The sequence below is a fragment of the Clinocottus analis genome, unplaced genomic scaffold (assembly GCF_023055335.1).
Source record: "Clinocottus analis isolate CAN_PGR_092001 unplaced genomic scaffold, fCliAna1.0.p SCAF_6, whole genome shotgun sequence".
Lineage (NCBI taxonomy): Eukaryota > Metazoa > Chordata > Actinopteri > Perciformes > Cottidae > Clinocottus > Clinocottus analis.
In genome coordinates this window covers 11145690-11170788 of record NW_027176218.1, presented here as the reverse complement: position 1 = coordinate 11170788, position 25099 = coordinate 11145690, and the positions used below count along the sequence as shown (strand labels likewise).

The 25099-nt window shown below is 41.1% G+C and overlaps 1 protein-coding gene across 1 annotated transcript; it reads left to right on the top strand.

Annotated features, from left to right (window-relative positions):
* The first annotated feature begins 1813 nt into the window (after window positions 1-1813).
* Window positions 1814-24838, top strand: kcp (kielin cysteine rich BMP regulator). Its single transcript, XM_068603511.1, has 46 exons — window positions 1814-2349; window positions 2950-3482; window positions 3744-3816; window positions 4382-4686; window positions 4783-4951; window positions 11120-11190; window positions 11292-11385; window positions 12228-12310; window positions 12392-12485; window positions 12591-12670; window positions 12794-12879; window positions 13006-13096; window positions 13353-13452; window positions 13573-13658; window positions 13865-13958; window positions 14064-14213; window positions 14290-14396; window positions 14483-14576; window positions 14684-14857; window positions 14937-15019; window positions 15119-15212; window positions 15595-15777; window positions 15905-16075; window positions 16174-16347; window positions 16451-16533; window positions 16614-16704; window positions 16780-16862; window positions 16947-17120; window positions 17742-17921; window positions 18039-18303; window positions 18726-18808; window positions 18883-18976; window positions 19050-19223; window positions 19325-19407; window positions 19710-19830; window positions 19913-19995; window positions 20388-20487; window positions 20608-20696; window positions 20778-20880; window positions 20991-21127; window positions 21356-21528; window positions 22228-22339; window positions 22426-22527; window positions 22637-22801; window positions 22913-23213; window positions 24198-24838. Exons 1-46 carry the CDS (start codon window positions 2247-2249, stop codon window positions 24416-24418), a joined length of 6309 nt encoding a protein of 2102 aa, XP_068459612.1. The 5' UTR covers window positions 1814-2246; the 3' UTR covers window positions 24419-24838.
* The last annotated feature ends 261 nt before the right edge of the window (window positions 24839-25099 follow it).

The window sequence follows — 25099 nt, the reverse complement described above, 5'->3', positions numbered from 1 at the left end:
TACACTGCTTAACCTTTTATTTTGAGTCATTTTTAATTGTTTGGTTTAGGACTAAGTATCTGCATCCGGCTAAAAGAAAAAAGCAATGTGCAATATCCACAGATGCATGGCTGTAGACTTATTTGTCTTTTTCTAAATTGCACAATTTGTCCTCCACATTGACATATAGTCTGGGTGTAACACTGATCTACTTCTTCCACACATAAGGAAGACAAAGTTGGTGTGAGAACATTTTCATCTAATAAGAGCTCTTCTGAGAAGCATTTTTCTGATTTGTGAAAACTTGACATTTATTTACCTCTTCCAGAAAGCTTCATTCTTCAGAAAAAAATCTTTTTACAGGCGCATAATACAAGATTGGGGAGCATTTTGATTGCCTCACTACAGCTCTCAACGTGGCCACACCTTAACTTGTGGCTCTGCAACAATGAGTCTTTCTTCAAAGTCAATCTTTGCCTGAGGGATAACCTGCCTATGGTGTTCAGTGGACTGACCTGTTGTTGTCAAATCCTCTGCAGGGTTTCTGTCAGTCTCCATATCCTTGACTTGTGATGGAAGCAACATCTCTGATTCCCAAAGCCATGAAAAGCCACTAAACATGACTCAATTTAGACAGACTGAGGCTTGATGGAAGCAACGTTAAGTAGCGTTTGTGAAAAAATGCTGTAACAAGGGTGCCATTTTTTGGTGGGTGCTACACTTTTTATGGTGGGTGCTACGCTTTTGCAACGACACAGTCAGTCGGGACAGCAAAGAGAAGATTAGATAACATTATTCTATACTATCTTGAATAGCTAATAGCCTGAAGTTGTCAGAATATTGTCTATTGCTCCTTTGACAAAATGATGTTGCATTCTTAAGCTTTTTCTGCTTTATCACTGTCTCTGATCAGCCCTCCCGGCCTGAAAGAGTCCTAGCATCTGGAAGAATTTTGTGTATGTGGAGAAAAAAACGCAGACGCGAATAGCGCAAGCCTTTGAATTGTGATTATTACAGAGTAGCTGGCCTTAGTCACGGAGGTGACAAGGTTTGTTTAGTATGTGGACAGACGGTGGGAAGATCTCACATAAAATTATGACTTCAATGTCCAATGTTCAACGCCTCGATCTCCTGCAACAGATATACTCTCAATCTAGTAAACAATCTAGAATGATGAGACTCTCCAGTCTGCTAAATCCATTTTGAAACACCTGGAACACACCACACCAAGAACACTTCAACAAAACAGAGAAGCGTATGTCTGTCCTTTTGAGTGGCAGTGTCTGTGTAGTCTGAGAGCTATTGCTTATGAGGGTGCACTCAAAGAAAGGCTCTGAAATAATAAACCTAGCAGAGAAGAGGAGGACAACAACATGAAGGGAAAGCCCAGTATTGTGGAGACAGAGGTGGGGGGATTGAGCACAGTGGGATGCACACTGGGACCGCTTCCAAAGCAGTGAAACATGACTACTTGTGTTTACCCCGCCCTCTCTCTCTCTCTTTCTCTCTCTCTCTCTCTCTCTCTCTCTCTCTTCTCTCTCTCTCTCTCTCTCTCTCTCTCTCTCTCTCTCTCTCTCTCTCTCTCTCTCTCTGTGTGCACACACACACACACACACACACACACACACACACACACAAACACATACATTTTTGGCGGCTTCAGCGTGGATCCCCTCCAGTCTCCAAACCAGGTTTTAGCTGATTACCAAAACGAGGGTCTTTGGGAATCAACACCACTGAGTATTGGGTGGAGAGGGTGTTTTTTTTTTTTTGCCTGACAAAACGAGGGAAAACAAGGGAAGAAAGGACTTCACCCACAGCTATCCTTCTGGGACTGGAAACTGAACAAGACAGACAAGAACCGGTGACCTCATGCGCACTGCTCACCTGTACTTTTCTGCATGTCTGTGTTTTTTTCTCTCTCTCTTGTTTAACAAAAACAAGCATCTTCAGCAAGGATAGTAATATTCATCAAACTCTATTCCTTTGTGATCATGGAGTGAAAGTACGTTGTAGATATGGCCCCAGGGGGGAATGTAATTGTGAGACTGCAGAGAAGTGACGCCCTGCCTGCATCCAGATGTTTCATGTTTCCCCTGTGTGTTCTTTGGAAAAGATCTGCTCGCAGTGAAAACAGGGAAATCTTGAAACCTAGAGTCCAAGGTCCATGTCATTAGAATAAGGTTAAAGAGACGATGAATACCATGCCTTCTGCATACATTGTTTGAAGATTAAGCCAGGCTTTACATTTTGGTTGCGTCTGGAGAATGGAGAGCGGCAAACTGAGGACGCTCCTGCTGTTGAAGATACATTTGCTCTGTATCTTTGCGCAGTCTGTCCAGGGCCACTTCAGTCCAAAACATGATAGTGGTGAGTACAAAAGCATGCTTGGGTTACTAGTTAATATTTTATTATTTTACATAGTTATCATTTTTTACATTTTTTTTTAATTTTGATATGGAATTTTTGTATTTTGCTAAAAGTAGAAAGCCTGCAAACTGAAAGTATTCTTAAGTCAAACTAAAATGCTTCCTGCAACATATTAATAAGTGTCAAAAGTAAGTACTTGTTTTTGAAGTACAGTCTTATATACCATGTATCATAGTATTAAGTTATTTTCAATGATTTATTATGTGCAAGCAACATTTTATAGCTGTTATGCTGGTGTAGATCATCTCAACTACTTGACATAATGTTTGGTAGATAGATAATTAACCATGCATCAAATTTTATTAGCAGATCCTATGTTTTCAAGCAAAATACTTATTTTACAATCAAGCTAGGCCTATAGCTATTGTAATACTCAATTTCAAGTAATTGTATTGCATACTTACTTTGTGTACATGCACTTAGCCACTTTCCACCTCTTGGGGAAACTATACATTTTTCTCATTAACCAAAACAAAGTTAATAAGTTAAGCGTTCAGCAGTGAGTATTTGTCACAAGTCTGTTTTCTCTCTCTCTCTTAGTGATTGATCTTCTGGCAGCCCTCAACATGTCCCACCACATAAGCGGTGTGACCAGACTGCAAAGTTCTGGCAGTGTGATGTACAAAATACGTCCCAGAGCACCGTACCTAACTCTTTCTCGTGAATATTCCCATGTTTTCTACTCCAGCCTTCAGGGTAGTATGGGGGTGCATTTGGTGGGGCATCAGACCTCGGGATCCAGTGCCACTCTTTTTTCCATCTCCTCTGCATCCTCACCTGTTCTCCAAATCATCTCCTCCACCCACAACTCTTCTCTGCGTTTGGACTACCAGGTTGGAAGAGAAGTTCAGGGCCATTCCAGCATTCACTTCCCTCGGAGAAACCCCTTCTCCGGGGTGGAGTGGGTACAGTTGGCTGTGAGCCTGGAGACTGATAGGCTGACATTTTTTGTGGACTGTCAAGAAGCTGTTGTAGTATTGATGAATAGTGATGAGAGAATCAATCTGGAACTGCCTCAAGATGCTGTGGTCACTCTTGCCAGCACAGCAGGGAAGAAAGATAGCAAATTTAGTGTAAGTTTCTTGCACAAACTGCAAACCTGTACATACTTAAATACTGACATCACTTGCACTGATTTACATACATACATACCAAAAGGATGGAAAAAAAAACAGTAATATTACAGCACAGTTTGGAATTGCAGTACTGTATATTCCAAATGTATACAATCATTCTTTGTAACAGTTACATGCCTTAGTTTCTGCCTCCATTGTATGTGAATTCTGTATCTAGAGTAACATTTAGCATGTGTGTATGTTTCTGCATGAATGCAGGGATATTTGAAGACAGCTGAGATTTCAATGAAAGCATACTTAAGGAGGCCGTGGCTCTGTGACAATGTTACAGGTAAAGAAACATATTTTATATCAAAACTTAATGCAAATACTTGAACACAGAACAAGGATGGATGTATAAGAAGATATACAGATTGCAGAAGATTGCAGAAGAGACCCCACAAGGGTTCCTTTCAAAATAAACATTTTAAAGCTCACAATGGAGCTGTAAATTATGTCCTTTTTTTTATATGGATGTGTACTATATATTTGTGTTCATGCTTGCAGTGTCAGGCTGCAGTGTCTCTCCCTTCTTGTTTGCTTTCGCTCCATTCTTTCTCTCTATTGCTGACTCTGATAATGTATTTTATTTACTAGTGCTCTTGTACTGTGAGACATGTAGCATTTTTGTCAGTTAATAGTTCTTCTGTCATAAATTATATGATGTATTAGATAACTGATAAAACTTTATTTCGGAACTCCGTCTCGTCCCCCAAACAGTTTGTTTACTATTCCTCAGTGTGGGTCTTCATTTTGACAGCATTTTCCCAGGATGTTTATTTAAGCTCAACATTTGTTCTTTTATTAATGGAATCCAGGAATCTCTTCTCCCAACTTCTGCTGCTTTCTCCTTCCAGATCCTCTGTCTCAGTCTCAGTTCAGAAACGCCGATAGCTCAGATTCTCGGACTGACAGGGGTCGATTGTTCCAGCAGGATGCATCCACCAGTGAACATCAAACAAGCAGCAGGCCAACAGACCAAACCAACCATTATCTCCAGGGTGTCCAGAGTGACCAGCTGCAGAGAGGTGTAGTGCTGGGGCCCCCGGGATCTCCTCAAGGAGTGAAGTCTGTTCCACAGGCACAGAAAGATGACAGGCTGAAGTTGCTGGAGAAGAGGCTGGAGGAGCTGGCTAATATGCTGGACATGGTCAAAGCTCAGGTATATATCGTAATTAGATTTTATGGTTTACAATGATAGAACAAGCATGTCAAGTGATATAAAGTGATGTGTCATGGAGTTTTGTTTTTTCCACAGAACGTAGACCTACAGTCTCGTGTACAGTACCTGGAAGGATGTGAGTGTGTCAGGCGGCAATGTGTGTGGGAGGGGCATGAAGTGGAGGAAGGCAGGCGCTGGCAGATTGACCTCACCACTGTATGTGTGTGCGCATCTGGAAAGGTCACATGCCAAGCTAACATTAAAGGTAAAAATGATTCAGCTTCTGTGACTTCTCTATCACTCCTCATTCCCTCTCTCATTTTCTCACTCTATCTTTGTCACACATTTACAAAAACACATAACAAAATCTAACTATGATTTAAAAAAACGAACACAGTCAACTGGTGTTAAGTAGCTAGTTTGCAGATGGCCATCCCTTTCCCAGACCCTTATCTTTTTAACACCTGTCAAAATGGAGGCGTATGTTTCGTCTTGACTTCTGACCCTGCTGGGTTTCGCTGCTCCTGTCCCCCCAACACCAAGAGACCTGTGTGTCAGAGACAGCCGAGACAGGTATTCTTGCACCAGGATTAGTGGAGTAGAGTATATTCATAATGTGTTACAAAACAACTAAATGTCCATGTTGAACTTTTTTTGTCCTTGTTGTGAAAATGTATCTATTAGTTACAGCCATTTTTAGCCATGCTAACGGCAATATCCAGGTGTGACGATGTCAGTCCACTTGTTATGTTTCAACTATGGTAGTCCTATTGAATGGAAATCTGCTTCAGCTGTATTCAGTTGCTAACATGTCAAACTGAGATGGTTACATGGTAAACCTCAAAACAAAACATAAACATGTTAGCATTGTTATTTTGAGCATGTTAGCATGCTGGCGGTATTACATGCTCAAAGACCTGCTAAGTGCAGAATCACACAGCTGTTAGTAGGACGGAAGAGGCTTTTTGTAATGTTGAGCATGTACCCTTGTATGCTTTTCCCAGCTCTGTCTCCAGTTGGTGTTTCATTGTTTGTATGTTTGGTTACCCGATAGGTCTCCAGAACTTCTGAAAAGCTTGAGGAGGGTCATAATCATTAATTAAAATGAAGGTTTACTTTTTATTTAGTTTTCTTATAGGATTAGCACATAGTTTTAGTTTTAGGCTATTTACCTTTGTACATTGCATTGCAGTGCAGTTTAAGGCTGGGTAAGAGGCCTGTGTCCCCCCTCCCCATTTCTAGGCATTTTGGGTACCCAAACCAGAGAACAAGTGTGAAGGGATGTGACCATTTCAACGTCGCTTGGCCTTTAATCCTACCTCAGGCCTTTGTGAGGACTTTCTCTACTGCACTGGACACAGCAGCAACAACTTCCTTTCCTATAAAGCCTGCATGGACCAGTGCATGTTGGGTGCCTGTTGCCTTCACAAACCAAGGCAGGATCTTACCATAGGCCACCAGAATCACGGTCATCATGGATACAATATCTCTTCTGTGAATAGGACTCTCTGTGGATCCGACCTGGGTAATTTGGAGAATAGAATGCATTACGACAAAATAGACTTCAACCATATTGAGAGGGAAGATCTTAAAAGAAACCATGTAACGTGTAAACTGCCATAGGGACACAGATTTCATTTATACCTATGATTACCTCACACAAACACAATGCCAAGCTTTTGTGAGGAACCAAGCTGGAGAAGTACAAGTAATGAGCTTCTCTCCTGGAGTGAAGCGCTCTGATGTGAGATGTTGTAAAGATTGTGGTTGCTTCTTTCAACAAAAGCTGTGGAGATACGGGGAACGGTTAAGGCAAGGCTGTGAAGAGTGCACAGAGTTGACTGTGTGTGCACGCACCTGATCGAATGTAAAGAGATCAGAGACCTCACACTGAGAGAGAGGAGGTTGTACCAACGGACTATCAGAAAAGTCAACTCTAGGCCAGGTAAGAATGTCAATTTTCCTCAGCTTTTTAAAATGTAAAGTATACCTTTTTATCATTATTATGTGTTTACTTGAATCTGTGTTTGTATGTGGATTTAGCTTTGTGGAAGGGCTTTGCACTACTGAGAGCTGAGTTCTCCCCTTTGGCGGGTGATTATGCCTTCTTCCTCCCCTGGCACCGCTACTTCCTGCGATTAGTGGAGCGTTAACTGCAGTCAATGTCATCATGCAAACTGGCACTTCCATATTTTAAGTGGACAGTGGACTCTGGGTCGATGAAGATCTCAGCTGCATGGCAGGCTGGATTGTTTGGAGAAGATGGTCAGCCTGGCTCTGACTGCGTCCCACATCATCCTTTCCAGGTTTCCACTGGTCCCCTTGTCTCAGACAGCGTTTCAACTCCTTGGTTTGTCAAACAGTGTTTATTCAGTTGACAGCCCACCTCACTGTACTTTCTATACATTGCAACAGTTTGAGCTGTATTATTGGTACTGTGTTTGCCGAACTAATTTCCATTTATCCCTTTAGATGTGGCTGCCAGATGCAGTGACCTTGCAGAGGACCTTAAACCAGCCAGACTTTCAAGTGTTCTCCCGGTCTCTGCAGACCTTTTCTGGCCTCATTAGGCTTTGGGTAGAGGGTCACATGGCTTCACCTCTGGCTGCTTCTGAACCTTTATAGCTCTCACACATGGCATTCATGGACAAGTTGTGGGCACAGTGGCAAGATAAACATCAGCGTGGATCAAAAAGACAAATGTCTAGAGATGATCATGCTCAGAGTGACATCCTTTACTCTACTGCACAGAGGCATGAGAAGATGAAGCCTTTTGATGTTACCCCCGATGATGTGATTTCTTCCGAGAAACAGATGTGTATTGTGTATGTGCCCATAACCATTGGTGCACCTTGTAACATGACATCCTTACAAAAATACCCACAAGGAAGTCTGAAATATCAGATGCATAGCTTTGACCAACCAAATTCACACCACAGCAGTTTTGTCATTGGAAGCAGTGATTTTAACCAATATGGATATGATCGTAATGGCTTTGACTAAAGCAAGTGGGACAGATGGGGCTACGGCAAAGATAGCTTTAATTGTGACTTTATTGATAGGAATGGATATGACATATCTGGTTTAAACCGCTATGGGTTCAACCGTTCGAATGCTACCTGGTTTGGCATGCGTAAGGATGGGATGTTAAAGAATGAGAAGAAAATAGAGCATGACAAGACAGATGAAAAGGACGAGAGTGATAATAGACACACAGATTAACCAACGCCAACGATTAACCGACGCCATTAACCAATGGCAGCCCAGCAAATGTTGTGTTTTTCAATTTCCAATCCATCTAATATCTGCTTCTCAATAACTTTGAGATAAAAATAAGGCCATGCAGTTGCAAATCCATACTTTATTTTACACTTAAAACAGCAAGTTTGCAGTTGTTCTCCAGTTGCACAGTTTCTAGCGTGAGACACAATCATCTAAACCTCTACCCAATGCTCTAGCATCCAAATACCAAGCCTATCCCAGTCTTTGAAAATAATATGAACGAAACAGAACTTGATACACAACACCTGGCTTCACAAGACAGTAGACATATTTAAATATTAGGTTTAATCTTGTATCACCTTTTTCTCTTTTTTTTAGCATTCTAACCAATGATGCCTATTCCTTCAAAACACTGTAGGTTTTGTTTCAAGCTAGACTGGTTCAGTGGCTGTCCCCTTGGTTCTGCGCCCATTAGCTGTCCTGACCTCAGCTATCAGGCCCGTTGCCATTTGCACCCTGAGGTTTTCTGTGCGCAACTGTGCTTCCTGTTTCACACAGTGGCGGGATCCAGCTACTGGAAACCATGTAATATGCCATGGCTGGTAAACACTAGATCATTTCCCCCCAAAATAGAAGAATATAGTGGACTATTTTTTACAGCAGTGAGAAGAGATTGGACCATTAGTCTGTATTTACATCGTCTCTGTGTAGTCAGAGAAGCAGAAAGCACTTCATGATGAGAAGGACTGATACTGGAATTAAATGGGATAAATACTTCAATACTAATGTTACAATAGCAAAGTATGATTTCTTATATTTTATAACATGAAAAAAAAGGAAAATTGGTCCAGGATTGAGGAATAATGATGCAGCAGCCAGCTGCTAAACAAGCTGTAACTTAAGAAAAACATGATATTTCTCTGTTAATTTCATAATTTTGTCGCTTAACCATCTGAGCCTGAAAGTAGCAAAAACAATCACGTTTAGTGGATGTAAATTACTTAATCAGTACTAGACCAATTAAAAAAAAGTGTCCTTTATAGTCACTTGGAAACAAAAACATGGGAAAATAGGGTCCAGTTTGAAAAATTCAAAAGTCACCCTTTCTCTCTGTAATGTTTTCATAATATGCTCTATATACATTCTATGTATTTGTGTTATTGTGTATATTACAAGAACTTAATTACATTGTCTTACCTACCTCACGTTATATCAAGCCATGGAGATAATTGATAATAATCAGTAATGTCTCCATTAGTCTTGAGTATCCATACACTACATTGTCAGGAGTTGGTTGGAGTTATTTGATCAATAATTCTGTTGAAAGACATGTTCTGTTGACAGCAACGTCTGTAGGTTATTTAGTATCAGAGACATTGTTCCTGGAAAGTGCTATTATTGTTGAATCATTTTTAAAACATTTATTTAATGCTGTGAGCAGCGTGAATCTTTAGGATGTAACACATAAATATGTGTAAAGGGAAGGGAGTTGCTTTTAGTGAGGAACCCACTGAGAATGATCACCCAGTGCTGTAGTTCTCCTTAGCTCTTTGGAGTATTTCAACGTTTTTTAGCTAATTGTTTTGGATTTTAAACCCACAACTGTTCTTGTTTACAGTGACCGCTCTCAAACTTTAAACTGAAGCAGGCTGCTACTTCTAGGCTAAAAATTACTTTTGTCAGACACTGGACAGACATGGTGTAGCAATTAGCTGCAAAAAGAGCCAGATAAGATGTAACTGCTGGATGTGTAAAAATGCAACTGTCCGAAATGCTGACCATATCTTCTTTTATAAGGGGATCATTTGCAGATGTGTTTCCAGCTTGTTCCACTGCCCTCAACTAGCCAAAAATATGTTAATGCAGGTCTAAAGCCTCATTTTGGTAGTTGTAACAGGTTTTTGCCAATGTATATATGTTGTTTATATTACTACCAATGCACACTCTAGGTTTTAGAGTACTTTGCTTTTGCTTGGTGATGCAGTTGTACTCAACTTCCTAGTTGGAACATTTGAGGTAACTGAGGACCTCTTGTCATATTTTAGTGAAAGAAACATGTAGGACTTCAGTTGAATTTGGACTGGTCTGGCCTCAATAATGACTCTACTATTTTCTGTCTCTCTTTGTCTCTTTCTCCCTTAGTTCATTCCCACAGTTATGTAAAGTTATGTAAACTGTGTTCTGTCCTGCTTATTGTTCACATTTTAACCATCTATGTAATGCACATGTGCCCAAACAATCCACTGTCCCTTCTCTCACCCCTTTGACGACTCGCTCTGTCACTGTGTCCTCCTGTTTCCTTCCTGCCCTTGATTGTTTCTGCATGTTGGCCAGAAGACTCCAATGGCACCCAGTTGATACACACTCGCAGAATCCCACACACACAGACACACACACAGACACACACACACACACACACACACACACACACACACACACACACACACACACACACACACACACACACACACACACACACACACACACACACACACTTTGATCTCATGCATGCTTGACTTGCTGGAGGAAATGCTTGTTGGCTGCTGGCACAGCAGGCAGCCTCACTAGCCTCTCTCTCTCTCTGTGATTATTGCGCTCTCTCACACACAAACACATTGTCTCTGTCCTTCGGAGAGTTGTCATTAAACTAATTATCTGCTGAAATGTCCAAGCTAGGCAAAATAAATATTTCATGAGCTCCCTGAAAGCCTTTGATGGAACAAATTGAGCGACTTTGCTCTTCACAGTGTTTAGCACGTGCTTTACAATAAACAACGTTCTTCTTCATCAAAATAACTTAAACAGTCAAAGAATGGAGGAAGTTGTTGCAGTGATCTATTACTCCTACAGTAAATCTCTTCCAGTGTTAATAGACTGATTTTTAGGTCTTTAGTGTCTAAAAGGCTGTGGGCACTTGTGGTTATGGTTGCGGCCCATAAAATATAGTATGTGTGAGAGCAAGCACTTATATTACATCAAAACAGTTGAGTTCTGTCATCACTGGAGAGAGATCAGAGCCAGATGTTCCCCAGTGAGTCAAGAAAAAATTGAAATAAATCTGCATTGATAGACAAAGAGGGACCACCAAAGCATAAACTTCCTTCCACATTCCTCCTTTCTTACAGTATAGACTCTTTATCTCCCGGGATATTTCCGACACACCCACAAGCTCGGAAATGTTTATGCATTTAAATGTCTGTCTCATTTTCAGGGTGTGACCTGGATGGCACAGTTCATAATGTGTCCTACAGTAAAAATGACTGCCAGACATGTACATGTAAGGTGAGTATCTTTGTTTTAACAAATACAAACTTGAGCGTAAGCCATTGCTTTGGTCTTCCCTGTTCACAATTTTCTCTCACATTTTTTTTTGTTGTAAACAGGAGGGTAAAAGGGAATGCTGTCATCAACCCTGCCCTTCACTGGAGTGCACACAAAGGGAGACTGTACCTGGAGACTGCTGCCAGCGATGCAGAGGTAAGGACACAGCAAAAACACAAATCTGTCCTCATCAATCTTTATTAGAGAGAAAGATCTAAAGCAAAACTCAGTTCACTACACTTTTATGAAGAACCTTACTCTTTTTGAATGCCCAAAAGCATAGATCCTTTTTTGTATACATTCATTTTGGAATAAATCCAAACTGATCTGCCATCACAGTTTATCAGGGTTGTTCTAAAATGTAATTTGTCTAACTGTCTCAAAAGGTTTCAAGAAAATATCATCAAGATTTGATTCACAATATCTTAACAAGTCCTTAAGCTTGCCAATCCCCCCTAGATTGCTATATAAAACTGTAAATCATAGCTTGTTTAATATTTTAAAAAAAGAAGTCTGTAATTGGATGTATTGACCACCATAAGTAATATATAAGTGGACTTTATGGTACATGAAAACATTTGAATGTCACAAATACAATTTTTTTGAAACCTCACCTGAATTTTCGCTGTACAAAACATTCTCTAACTTTGTTCTGCTTTACTTTATCAAATTGAAGCTTTGCACAAAGAAGGTTCACACATTGAGTTTGAGTTGGACTTTACAGCTGCATCATTTCAAAGAAATAAACATTCTGAAAGTGCTTTTTTTCTAAACGGATCTGAAACATTTTTATTTGTTTCTGTGTGTCATCTTCATTTACTTTCAACCAGTAACATATAGACTGATATTTACACATTTGAACAAAATCTCACATGTGTAGCTTTTTATTATAACATCCAAATTATTCAAATAGCCATAGTGGTTGCAGAGATGCACCCTTTTTAGTTTGGGTATGTTAATTTCAACACCAGTAAAGTAATATAAAAATGTGTTTGCAGGCTGTATCCATTCTGATGTCCAATATGATCATAAAGCCGTGTGGAGGCCGGTGGGGAATCCTTGTGATGTCTGCAACTGTTTGGTGGGTTTGATACTGATTGGCAATTTAACCCACTTATCTTCTGTATCACCTTCATTTGCCTTGATATTGTTCTCTCACCAGGAGGGTCACGTTCGCTGTGAGAAGGAGCAGTGTAACACGCCATGCAAAAACCCAGCTGCTCCTCCTCCCAATACCTGCTGTCCAGTTTGTCAAGGTCGGTTTCTTCAATTAACTGGAGCAGTGTGTGTGTGTGTGTGTGGGGGGGGGGGGGCTTCAGTAAACTGCAGAGACACAGTGCGTGTTTGTGGATGTCTTGTAGGCTGTGGTGTGAACGGTCAAGACTTCTCTAACGGAGCTGTGATCCCGACTGGAGACCATTGTCAAGAGTGCACATGTTTGGTATGACATTTATCATCACGTTCATCATTACATTTCTATTTTTTGTGTGTATGAATCATGTTTATCTTTATTATATTTTAAAGGATGACTTTCTTTTCTTTTTTTCTTTTTGTTCCCCACAAGAATGGGAATGTGGCTTGTTCACCTCTTTCCTGTCCTTCATTAACCTGTCGAAACCCTGTGCATCGTGCTGGAGAGTGTTGCCCAAGGTAACCTACCTGTCTAACCTCATCCATATCACTTCCAAGCCTGCCTCAATCCAGTTCATTTAACTCCTACTTTTTAGGACAACTGAAACATTTCCAAATGTTTTATGCTTACGGTGTTTGTGACAGGTGTGAGCAGTGTGAATATGAATCCAAGGTGTATGTAGACGGACAGAAGTTCCCCTCCAGGAGAGACCCTTGCCTCCACTGCCGCTGCTCTGTAAGTTCAGTCACATTGTTTTTTTTCTTCATGTTTATGTGACTGGATAATGTGTTGGCAAGTTTTTAAGGACCAGGGGTTCAAAGAAAACCTGTCAACATTACAGGAGTAAAGGCAAATAGAATGAAATATGAAAATGAAACTGTTTTCTTCCTTGAAAATTAATTATATAGATATATAGATAGATAGATATTGGGTTATCTGCAATAACCCATATATCTATATCTATATCTATATATATATACCTACCTGTTAGGCAGGAGAAGTGGCTTGTGAGCGCATGGATTCATCATGTCCTACGCCACACTGCAGTCATCCGTCTAAACGCAAAGGAGAGTGTTGTCCAACATGCAATGGTCAGTAGACTGCATTTGTAAATTTGTCATAAATAGGCCATTTCCTTGTCTTTGTCAAGTTTGTTTTGCATATTGCATGTTTTCTTCTCATTCTCATGTTACTATTATTTGTTCTCACAGAATGTGAGTATGACAGGAGGGTGTATCCTGAAGGAAAAGTGTTCATCCCCGCTGGAAGTGGACCCTGCCTGCAGTGCCGGTGTAAGGCAAGTCCAGTCAGTAAATTTAAAAAGAAAGAGGTTAAACTTGAGGAATTTAGTATTGAACCTTGTTCGTTTATACCGTTCAAAACCTTTGATAAAACTCTAGTACCTGATCGAGCATGCCCATAATAGCTATTATTGTTTTGTATGATCTTTTAAACCGTCAGACACCGTATCACAACGTTTTCATACTTTTTAATCTGTTTTAGGGTGGGAATGTCAGTTGCCGTAATGAGAAGTGCCCTCCTGTCCAGTGCTCCAACCCCATTATAGATCCACAACTCTGCTGTCCAATCTGCAAAGGTTATACTGCATTCACAAACACACAATACACACACACACAGACACACAGACAGACACACACACAAGTGCAACTCATCAATGAATATATGACTCCTCTCATTGTAGTGTGTGTGTTAGAGAGGGTAGAGCATGAGGAAGGCTCCAACTGGCACCCTGAAGGTCCCTGCTCCAGCTGCACCTGTGTGAATGGAGAGACGATGTGTACACACACACAGTGCCCCCCGACCGTGTGCCTGCATCCAACCAAGACCACTGGTAAGACTGTGTGTGTGAGCTTTGTTTAGATACAGGTGACAGTGTAATGTTAATACACTCTCTTCCCTTTCCCCAGGCTCATGTTGTGCATTGTGTGAAAGCTGCACGTATAACCATCGTATCTATAGCAATGGTCAAAGGTTTACGACTCCTGATCACCCTTGCCACATCTGCACATGTCAGGTGAGCACATCTCCATTCTCAAACACACACACACAACACATTTGTTTGCCTTCAAACGTGCTGATACAGCTCTCCCTTCTCCTCAGCATGGCAGCGTAGAGTGTGAGAGAAGACCTTGTCCTCCACTCAACTGTTCTAACTCATACACACCACCTGGAGAGTGCTGTCCAAAATGCCCAGGTACCAAAACTCCGAATTAGTTGAATTAAGAAGTAGTTGTTTGAATTTTCTTTTACTTTATTTTCAGTCAGCTCACTATAGTGTCTATGTGTTTGCATCTCTCACAGACTGCTCCTTTGAAAACCGCATATTTGTGGATGGAGAAGCTTTTCCCAACCCTGTGAGTGTGTGTGAGGAGTGTAAGTGTGTGAGCGGCCAGATTGACTGCCACCAAGCCCAATGCCCTCATCCTCACTGTAACGCGCCTCTACACGGAACATGCTGTCAAAACAACTGCAATGGTGAGGAAACATACATTTTCTATAAGGAATATGAATGAATCTAACTAATTATCTAACTCACAACATTCCTTTACATCAGGCTGCAGCTATGCGGGTAAAGAGTATCCCAATGGACATGAGTTTCCCCATCCTACTGACACATGCAGGACATGCAGCTGCATCGTAAGAATAATAAGCATCCCAGCATGACTAACCCGGCTGTGTTGATCACTTGTGGTCTTGAAGCAGGTTTTTATTTTATTTCAATCTGTGTTCTGGTAGAATGGGAATGTCCAGTGTCTGATGAAGAGGTGTCCCCTGCTGTCATGCTCCAACCCAAATGTGCTGCCTGGAGACTGCTGCCCCCAGTGTCCTGGTAAGGATGTGCAAGAGATAAAAGAAAGTGCTCTAAAAGAAATGCATGGTTACGGTAGTTATTGTAGTTTAGCACATCATTTTGCTAATATATCAACACAGAAAGCGTTTGGAGGTCAATGAGGCAATTAGTTTTACCATCGACGCCTGATTACCACAATTTGCATTAAAAAGCATACTTTCTTTGCCATAAATCACGCACAGACATAATAACCATATTTTTATATCGCTTTTTTTCTTGCATGATAATTCAATTGACAAACATTTAATAAGACTATGGTTGAGTTTGTTTCCTGGCTCATGATGGTTGAACACAACAGAGATTATGAAGTTGTATAGTGGAGATGCATAGTTGATTTTTTTTTTCATTGATATTCCCTCAGCTCCTCCATCAGACTGTGTGTATGAACAGCAACCCTACAGGCACACCGAGCGTTTCTACCACCCAACTGACAACTGTCGATCATGTGCTTGCACCAATGGGATCGTTCACTGTCAGCGCAAGCCCTGCCCCTTTGCTCAATGTTCTCATCCCATCACACAGCAGTGCTGCCGGACATGCGAAGGTACAATGTCATATCTCTGCCAAGATACTGTAACACAAAGACAAAGCAGTTTGTATATTTTGATCTAGCACTTATCAGTTTTAACGAAAGACCTGAGTAAGTGTTTTCTGTCTCATTTCCCTTCCAGGCTGCTTATACGAGAATCGAGAGCGAGCTAATGGGGAGACTTGGGATGATGCATCTGATCAATGTGCAGTATGTGTTTGCCGTGAAGGCTCCGTCCGGTGCGAGAGGAAACATTGTCCACCGTCCAACTGTAACCACCCAGTCCAGAGACAGTGCTGCATGTCCTGTGATAGTGAGTGAAATGTTATTAGCAAATGTTCCATTTATTGAAGATAATACACAGACATTTCTGTATTCCCAATATCTTAATCTCCAATGTTCTACTTGCAGACTGCATGTTTAATGGTAAAGAATACCCAGATGGCACGGAGTTTGCTGATGAGAAAGACCCTTGTGGCGTATGTTATTGTTACGGAGGCGAGGTTATCTGCACCAAGATACCTTGCTATGGAGAGTGCAGTCACCCTTACAAACCACCCGGACAATGCTGTGGAGAATGTAAACGTATGTAAAGTCAAAATTAAACTCTGCCCACATTCCTAGTTTAGATTTGTTTGTCTTTCCCATGATTACAAAATAGCAAAATATACTTGTCTTTATTTGACAGGCTGTTTCTATAACAGTGCAATCCTTGCAAATGGGCAGTCAATCCCTGACCCAGCAAACCTCTGCGCTCAATGCACCTGCCAGGTAGCATCAACATACATTCGGGTACACATTCCTGCTGGTTAATCTCTTTCAGATTACGTGACATGCTTCTTCTCTTACAGAGTGGTTCAGTGCGATGTGTGAAGAAGTCGTGTCCGGCCGCTCATTGTCCTCACCCGGTCACCAACCCTTGTGGCTGCCCTGTCTGTGACGGTAACCAGCTTACAACATATCACAGTTCGTGTTATATAGAAAAAGTCATTAATTGGTGTTTAATTGCGTGTATAGGTTGTCAATTCCAAGGTGTGACATACGTTGACGGACAGATCCTTCCAGGAGGAGAGGGAGGGTGCCAAGACTGCACATGCTCAGTGAGTGGGAGAAGGACTGCACTTACTTTAAAGGTCTCTCTGCACCCTCACAGCTACTGTACATATTATCTTTTTTCTCCATAGAGAGGTGATGTGGTGTGTACACAGAGAAGATGCCCTGCTGTGTCATGCCCACATCCAGCTTTGGATGGCTGTACATGTGGAGTCTGTGATGGATGCAACTTCAACGAACGAAGCTGTTTCAACGGAGAGCGATTCCCACACCCCACAGACCGCTGCCAGCTCTGCTCCTGTCTGGTACTACCACTCATGTATTTCAATTTGTATCCACTGTTTTTATTTTACTTATAGATATAAACATGAAAACCATCAAATAACTATAGCAAGGTGGTCAACGTTTGCAGTAAGCACCTACCTGGTGTAAGAGCTGTGAAACAGAACATGTCAAATTAGTACAAAATGAAATGGCTCATCAGTGATGAAAATATGACGAAAGATGAAGATGTCACAGGTATGTTTTCACGGAATAGTCCAACAGGAGTCTATTTTTTATATTATTGACTTGCCTCTTGTAGGCTCTGAAAAGTTTGCTTCTTCCCATAGGATGGCAGCTGCAATTTGATTTACAGTTTGTATGTATGTCAGTTTGCAGCGTAATCCCTGTTAAGTATGTTACAAACAATCATTGCTTAAAAATATATGTATATATATATATAATCTCAAATACCTTCACTGGAGTATCAATGGAGCATCCCTCCCATCAGGATGACTCTGGGAAGAACACTTGATAAAACACATGGAGCATGAATACGCCCAGCTCCCACTACTTCATCTTTTTTATTTTTAGTTGTACAAAGGAGTACGATGATTATACAAAAGTAATATTGTCAACCTTAATGTGTGTGTTTTTGTCTATAGAACGGTGGTGTGGTGTGTGTGCATGTGTCTTGTCCGAGAGTGACCTGTGCACGTCCATTGACCCCTCCTGGGGAGTGCTGCCCTGTCTGCACAGGGATTTGTCTTCATCGGGGTAAAGAATATCAGTCTGGCTCCTCCTTCACTTCTCCCTCTGATTCCTGCTCTTCATGCTCCTGTCTGGTCAGTCTGACAATCCTTAATGGAGGAAAATGAAATAATCTGGCATGTGCATTTGATACAAAGTCAAAAAACTTTTCTCTCTTTACATTTTGTTCCTTTATCCCCTCCTCTGATCAGAATGAGGTTGTGAATTGTCAGAAGAGACCTTGTCCGGTCTGGTGCTCGCACCCGGTCCCTTCAGATACCTGCTGCCCCGTCTGTGACTCCTGTCTGTATGAGAGTGTCGTCCACTCTCACAGTCAAACCTTCAAATCCTCCTCCAACCCCTGTCAGCGCTGCACTTGTATCAGAGGCACCGTCACCTGTGTGCCCCTGGTCTGCCCGCCAACGCCCTGTGTCCGACCAGTTACCAAGCCAGGACAGTGCTGTCCGGAGTGCACAGGTACTTCCTGAACTGTTTGTGTAAATGTATGAGAAGGCTTACATATTACTACTATAGCAAATACGTGGCCTCAATATTTAACTTAAATGAACCCTGTTGCTGCAATTTGAAGAAAAATAATTAAAATTTTCTCACTCACAATTTGTCATTATGAGATGGACAAAATATTGGGGCTGCTTTTTGCTTTCTGTTTTACAGCCAAGTTGCATCTTCCATGCATGCTAATTTCAATCCTTGGCTTGACAGAAACAAGCGTTTTATGAAACAACAAAGAATGTTTATTCAATTATACATAAATTATACTGTACAGAAATTATTTGACCATTGTTTATTTGGTTTTGACCATGAAAACAAGCTATGTATCTCTAAAAGAGACTCAATTGATAAATCTGTCTTTGTCGCTTGCCTGTCTCTGGTCTCAGTGTGTATGCTTGATGGACAGGAGTTCACTGACGGGATGACATGGACCCTGAGTTCAAACCAGTGCTCCACCTGCACTTGCCAGGTTTGACTCCTTGTCTTTTTTCTCCATATTTTCACTTTCTAAGGGTTTGTTGTTAATCTATCAGAGTCTTACAGGCAGGTGAGGTGCATTGCACGTATCCTGAGTGTCCCAAGCTGCCTTGTATGCATCAGGTTACAGATCCAGGTGCCTGCTGTCCTCGCTGTAGAGGTAAATAGATCTCTCAAAATTGTAATCGCAAAAGGAAATAGTTTTTTACCAGTGATTTAATTGTCCTTCTCAGGTTGTGTGTATGTAGGAGAGGAGCATACAGAGGGCAGCAGCTGGTTCGCAGACTCCACCCCCTGTATGACGTGTATGTGTGTGGACGGGGTGACCACCTGCTCTGAAGTACGCTGTTTATCTCCCTGCATCAACTTCATCAGCGTGCCTGGGGAGTGTTGCCCTGTGTGTGCTGGTAAGCAGATTTAGATCTCAGTTACATACGCTTCATGCTTCATATTAGTTTTTTGTTTTGTTTTGGTGCTTGGTAATCTTATGTTATTGTTTTTTGCGTAGATTGTGTATTTGAGGGCAGAGTGTATGGTCCAGGTGACAGTTTCCATCCAGCTGATGACCCCTGTCAGATCTGCACTTGTGAGGTACAATACATACACACCTGACAACTGGAAACCTGATTGTGACATTCTGTTTTTTGGGGGGGTTTCTCTTTTTTTTTTTAATTATTAAAGAAGTAAATCATCAGCCTTGAGAAGATGGAACTACATGGTATTTGCCATTGTTGTTAAATAGATGACTTAAATGATTTATTAATTGTCTCTGATTATCTTCTATCGAGTTATGGATGAATCTACTAATTGTTTTAGCTGTCCTTGAAGTAGTTGAAATAGAAGGAGTATTAGTAATAGTGGTCATTGTAATCCAACCTGTGTGTGTGTCCTAGGTGATGCCGGATGGAGAGCAACACCTGAGGTGTTACCGAAAGCAGTGTCCCAGCCTGGTCGACTGTCCTAAGAGCAACATCTTGTTCTCTGGGCCAGACTCCTGCTGTCCTGTCTGTGCACGTCAGTACCAAATTGCTTTTGTGACACCATGTTTGTTATCTCTGCATTGTCACTGCGCTGTGTAAAATTTGTGTGTGTTTAGAGCCGCTCAGTAACTGCACCGCTGCACTGATTGGCAATGAGGTCTTGGCAACTGATGACCCTTGTTTTACCTGCCACTGCAAGGTACCACAGTAATGACACTTTTCCTAGTAAAAAAATAATAATAATAAGCATGGTGATGTATGATTCAATCTGAAGCAAAGTAATAATATATATATATATATATATATATATATATATATATATATATATATATATATATATATATATATATATATATATATATAATCATAGCCTGTAATGGAAACATGAATATAAAATATTTTCACAGTTTAACAAACAAGTGATGCAATTAGCATATTTTTTGGAACGATTTTTGTTTAAAGGAAGTCAGTAAAGTGACTTTTAGGTTGACACCACTGCACATTGACATCTAATATGTTGGTAGTGATCAAACCTTTATCATCATCCTATGTGATTTTGAGCAGTACAGTGATCCTGTGTCTGTGATTTAGGACCTGACATGGACCTGCTTACACCAAAACTGCCTCCCAGTCACTTGCCCTCATGAAGAACAGTTCAACTCTCCAGACTCATGCTGCCCTGCTTGTAAAGGTGAGATAATTTTAGCTTTCCTCCTGTTTGTCTGCTCGCTGTACATTATAATTTTTTTCATGAAGTCTCATTGGCATTAAAACAACAAACTTAGTGATGGTTCTCCTGTGTTTCATGCAGATTGTGTGATTGAGGGCCAAAACAGACGAGTGGCCAACGGCAGCAGCTGGACAGACAGCGATGACGACTGTGTCACATGTACCTGTAACGTGAGTCTAAACGAAATTCTTACACCGCTCATGTAATGCTTCTACTTTTAAAGTAATCTGTTCTGTCTGTTTCATCATTAGCTGGGCTATATTGAGTGCAGCATTGAAGAGTGTGTTCATACAGTTTGTCTAAATGGCCAGAAACAAGTGAAGATTCCAGGGAAATGCTGCTACGAATGCCAAGGTACTGAAACTATCCAATACAGTGAGCTTTCACAACTGTATTGTTCTGCCTCACAAGTTTAATGTGTGTGCATTTGTGTCTCTGTCTGTGTGTGCGCTTTGTCGAGTTAGGGGCGTCGTGCTTGTACCAAGGAACCGTGTATCACTCTGACGAACAGTGGGAGGTGGATGAGTGCACCAGCTGTACATGTGTGTTTGGAGACGTACACTGTCACAGTGAACGCTGCCCTGCCCTAACTTGTGCAACAGTCAGTAAAACACACACACACACAGTAACACACACAGTCTTTGTCGGTGTTTTATCGTGATGCCTTACTGTCCTGAATCCTCCATCTAGACAGAGACATAAAATATCTGACATTTATCATCAGTATTAACACTCTGGCCGGCGTGCGTGTGTACGTGTGCGTGTGTGTGTGTGTGCGTGTGCGTGTGCGTGTGCGTGTGTGTGTGTGTGTGTGCCTGTATGTTTGCAGGACGAGATGCCAGCCATTGTCCCAGGTTTGTGTTGTCCTCACTGTCTTCCCCGTCCAGCCACCTGCATTGCCTTTGGCGACCCTCATTATCGGACCTTTGATGGCCGCATGCTGCACTTCCAGGGAGCGTGCACGTATGTCCTGGCACAGGACTGTGAGAGTGGAGACTTCAGGTGAGTGGGTCACCACGCTTACCCAATCTGCATGGTAGATATGTGTTGTCTACAACTGCTCTATTTGTTTGTCTTGTCAAATGAAACACTCTTTGAAGGAACAACACTCTTTGGTTAAACTGCTCACAACTCATGTCCATAAACTGCGATGAGGGGTCAGAAATAGATGTTGCTTTGTTTTAAAGGTCTGCTTCTTAATAAGACGATGAAAACAACATAATTGTGCCAATGTTTGAACATTTTCGATTTATTTAAATTAGAAATATCGGTTTGAAGTTAGCGCGGAACTTTAAAAAAAAAAGTTGATGTCAAATGATTATATCTCGCAATATTTAGTAATATTTAAATCATTATCATTATGATATGACAGCTGATCAAACTCACACATTCCTGATGATTTGTTTTTGAGTGTTAACTTTTAAATAAATAATAAATAACTTAATTTGAACCCTGAACCAATTTCTCAGGGACAACGAGCCAAAAGGTTAGGAGCTTTTGTCTGACACGTACAGTACTTTGCCTGTAAATCATCTCTCATATCCAGTGTATTACGCTGCTGCTGCTGCTGCTAGTTTGAAAAAACATCCAGTTTTCAAGATGCTTTGCTTTTGAAACCAGAGTTTATATGTGACCTTTCAATAAGTTTAATATAATGTTACTCTTTTTGCCCTGCCCATTGACTCCTCCTTGTTTGTACAGTGTTCATGTCACTAATGATGATCGTGGGCGTAAAGGAGTGTCCTGGACCAAAGAGGTGACTGTGTTTATTGGCGACATCACAGTGCAGCTACTCCAGGACTGGGTTGTGAAGGTCTGTGTGTACAAATGCTTGAGATAATATTTTTGCACAGTCATGTTTGTGATATTCATTCACACGGCCGTTTTTGTCCTCTTCAGGTGAATGATGAGGTTGTGACTTTGCCGTTCCTCAGTGAACCGTACATTTACGTAGAGCGACAAACAAACACCATCTTACTCAACACTAACATCGGGATGAAGGTACTGTCTTTTTTATCTCTTATTGTCTTTGTGATTAATGTATGATTGGAAACAGTAAGGCCCTTTAGATTCACACACGTATTCACCAACAATATCTAACTACCTTTAGATATTGTGGAGTGGTCGCTCACATCTGGAAGTGAGTGTGCCCGGCTCCTATAAGGGCCACACCTGTGGGCTCTGTGGAAACTTCAATAACTACTACCAGGATGACCTCCGAATGCCCAGCGGACGGCTCAGCCTGTCAGAGTCTGACTTTGGAAACAGCTGGAAGGTAAAATAAATGCATGGAACAACACAGAATACACAGAGTAAAAGTGAAATCGCCATACAACAAACAAGTAATTTAACTGCATGCAAATCAAAGACCTGTCTGTTATTTTAGGTCACAAACGGTAGCCATTCCCTCTCATCCTGTCGCCCCGGGGAGAATGTTGATCCCTGTAAAGACGCAGGCTACCAGGCCAAGAAGGGGGCTAACGCTCGCTGTAAGGTCCTGAAGTCTGCTGCCTTCAAGGCCTGCCATCGCGTGGTGCCTCCTGAACCGTGGTACGGAGCCTGCGTGTACGACCTTTGTGCCTGCGGGGCCAACACTGATGAGTGTCTGTGTGACACACTGGAGGCCTATGCCAGTCAGTGCAGAGCGGCTGGAGTCGTGTTGCAATGGAGGAGCCCATCGCTGTGTGGTAAGTAAGACACACACTTAAAGGTCCCATGAATTTATTTGCCAAAGCAACCTCTTTGCTGGATGTGGTATGCTGGTATAATTTAGAGTTTTTGTTATTTCACACGAAAGATTTCTGTATTTCTGTTTGTCTCTGTGCTTTCAGTCACAGATTTTCTCAGTTGAAAAAGGGTGATACACATACCTGTGTGTACCATTCAGATTTTAGCAACATTTTAATCAAAATACTTTGACATTTTGGAGGTTGTTTGCACATGTTGCCAAACCACTGCTAATAAAATCTGATCAAACCTCACCCACAACGTCTTGATGAAACAGACTACAGTATCTTGCTGTTTCTGAAATGACTCACTCTTTCACTACTTTATATGATAGTTGTTTACCGGTTCTGTCATGGAGAGATGTGAGCCCATGTGGGGGTAAGGCAACAAACCAGAATAACAGAGAGCGTATGACAAGATCGTCATGGGACGTTTTTGTTCCTGGAACTGCACAGATTTTAAAAGTAATGGGTGGAAAATGATTCATATCCAAAGTAGGACACCTCCCAGTTTGCTGTACATCTATTGAGGTGAAACAGCTCACGCTATTACTCTGTATTCATGTTCATTTAATATTTTAAACATTTAAAGTTTTCTAGGTTTTTGTGTCAGATGAGTTGCGATTAGAGTAATTTCAGTCAAAAATAATTGTCTCATAACTGATTTGTTTTTATTTTCAGATCTCAAAAAGGTCTCTATGAGTCATGTTCTGTTTTAAATAAAATATTCACCCTAGGCCACCTGCTCCTGTTTTAACCTGCTCAGTGATGCTTTACAGAAGCAAGCCATGCACATCAAATTAGCCCCTAAATGAAAAAGAAAACTTTTGGAAAAAGTGATCTAATTGTTGACAACTGCTCTTTCCCACTGGTCCCCCTTGAAGCCATCGGGTTGACAGTGTTCTCCATCTCTCATTGTTTTCTCTGCCCTGCTTTCTGCTGCAGCTGTTGGCTGTCCAGTGGAGAGGGGCTTTGTGTTTGACGAGTGCGGACCCCCATGTCCCGTCACCTGCTTCAACGTGGACGTACCACTGGGGGTGATAGAGAGCCACTGCTTCAAGCCCTGTGTCCCAGGCTGCCAGTGTCCTGCTGGTCTGGTTCTACACAACAGCTACTGCATACAGCCAGAAAAGTGCCCCAAGATCATTCATGGCAACACTCCATAATTCATTGGACAGCTCACTTGACATATGCACTGCCACCTCTAATAATAGTCACTTCACTCAAGGACTGCTAAAATCTTGTGTTACTGTATACAGTTTGAAATACAAAAAACTGTGGATGTAACATATCAACATGAATTAAATACTACATTTTAATGTTTTCATCATCATTGTTTAACTTTTATTTGGAGCACTGAATATTTATACAACACAAGGGTTTCGGGTAATTGGTATTGTCCCTACCTATTTTGTTTTACACATTTATGATTATATTGTCCACTGCCTTTGGGTTTTTGTAACAGTATTATTTGCTTTCCAAAGAGCATTTGTTTACTGTTTTTAGCACTATGCAATGTGTGACTGTATTTAAAGGAAGCCAGATAATCTCAGGTAATCTTTTTTTTATTGCTCTCCATCATAAAAATAAACAAAGTCTTCACTAATGTATGTGATATTTCGTTTTATGTGATCGAAATGTGTTTATGATCTTGGTAACAGTTTTGACAGTTTTTTATTTCTTTATCTTTTTTTTCGGTTTCCAGGAATAAAATATGTTAATGTTTAATTAAAATGTTTTGAATTTATTAATTCCAACTCATTTTATTCAATGCACAGCAGGTCAGCTGAATATTCTTAAATGTTAATAACTTATCAATTCAACATATATGGAGGATCGAGTTTAAA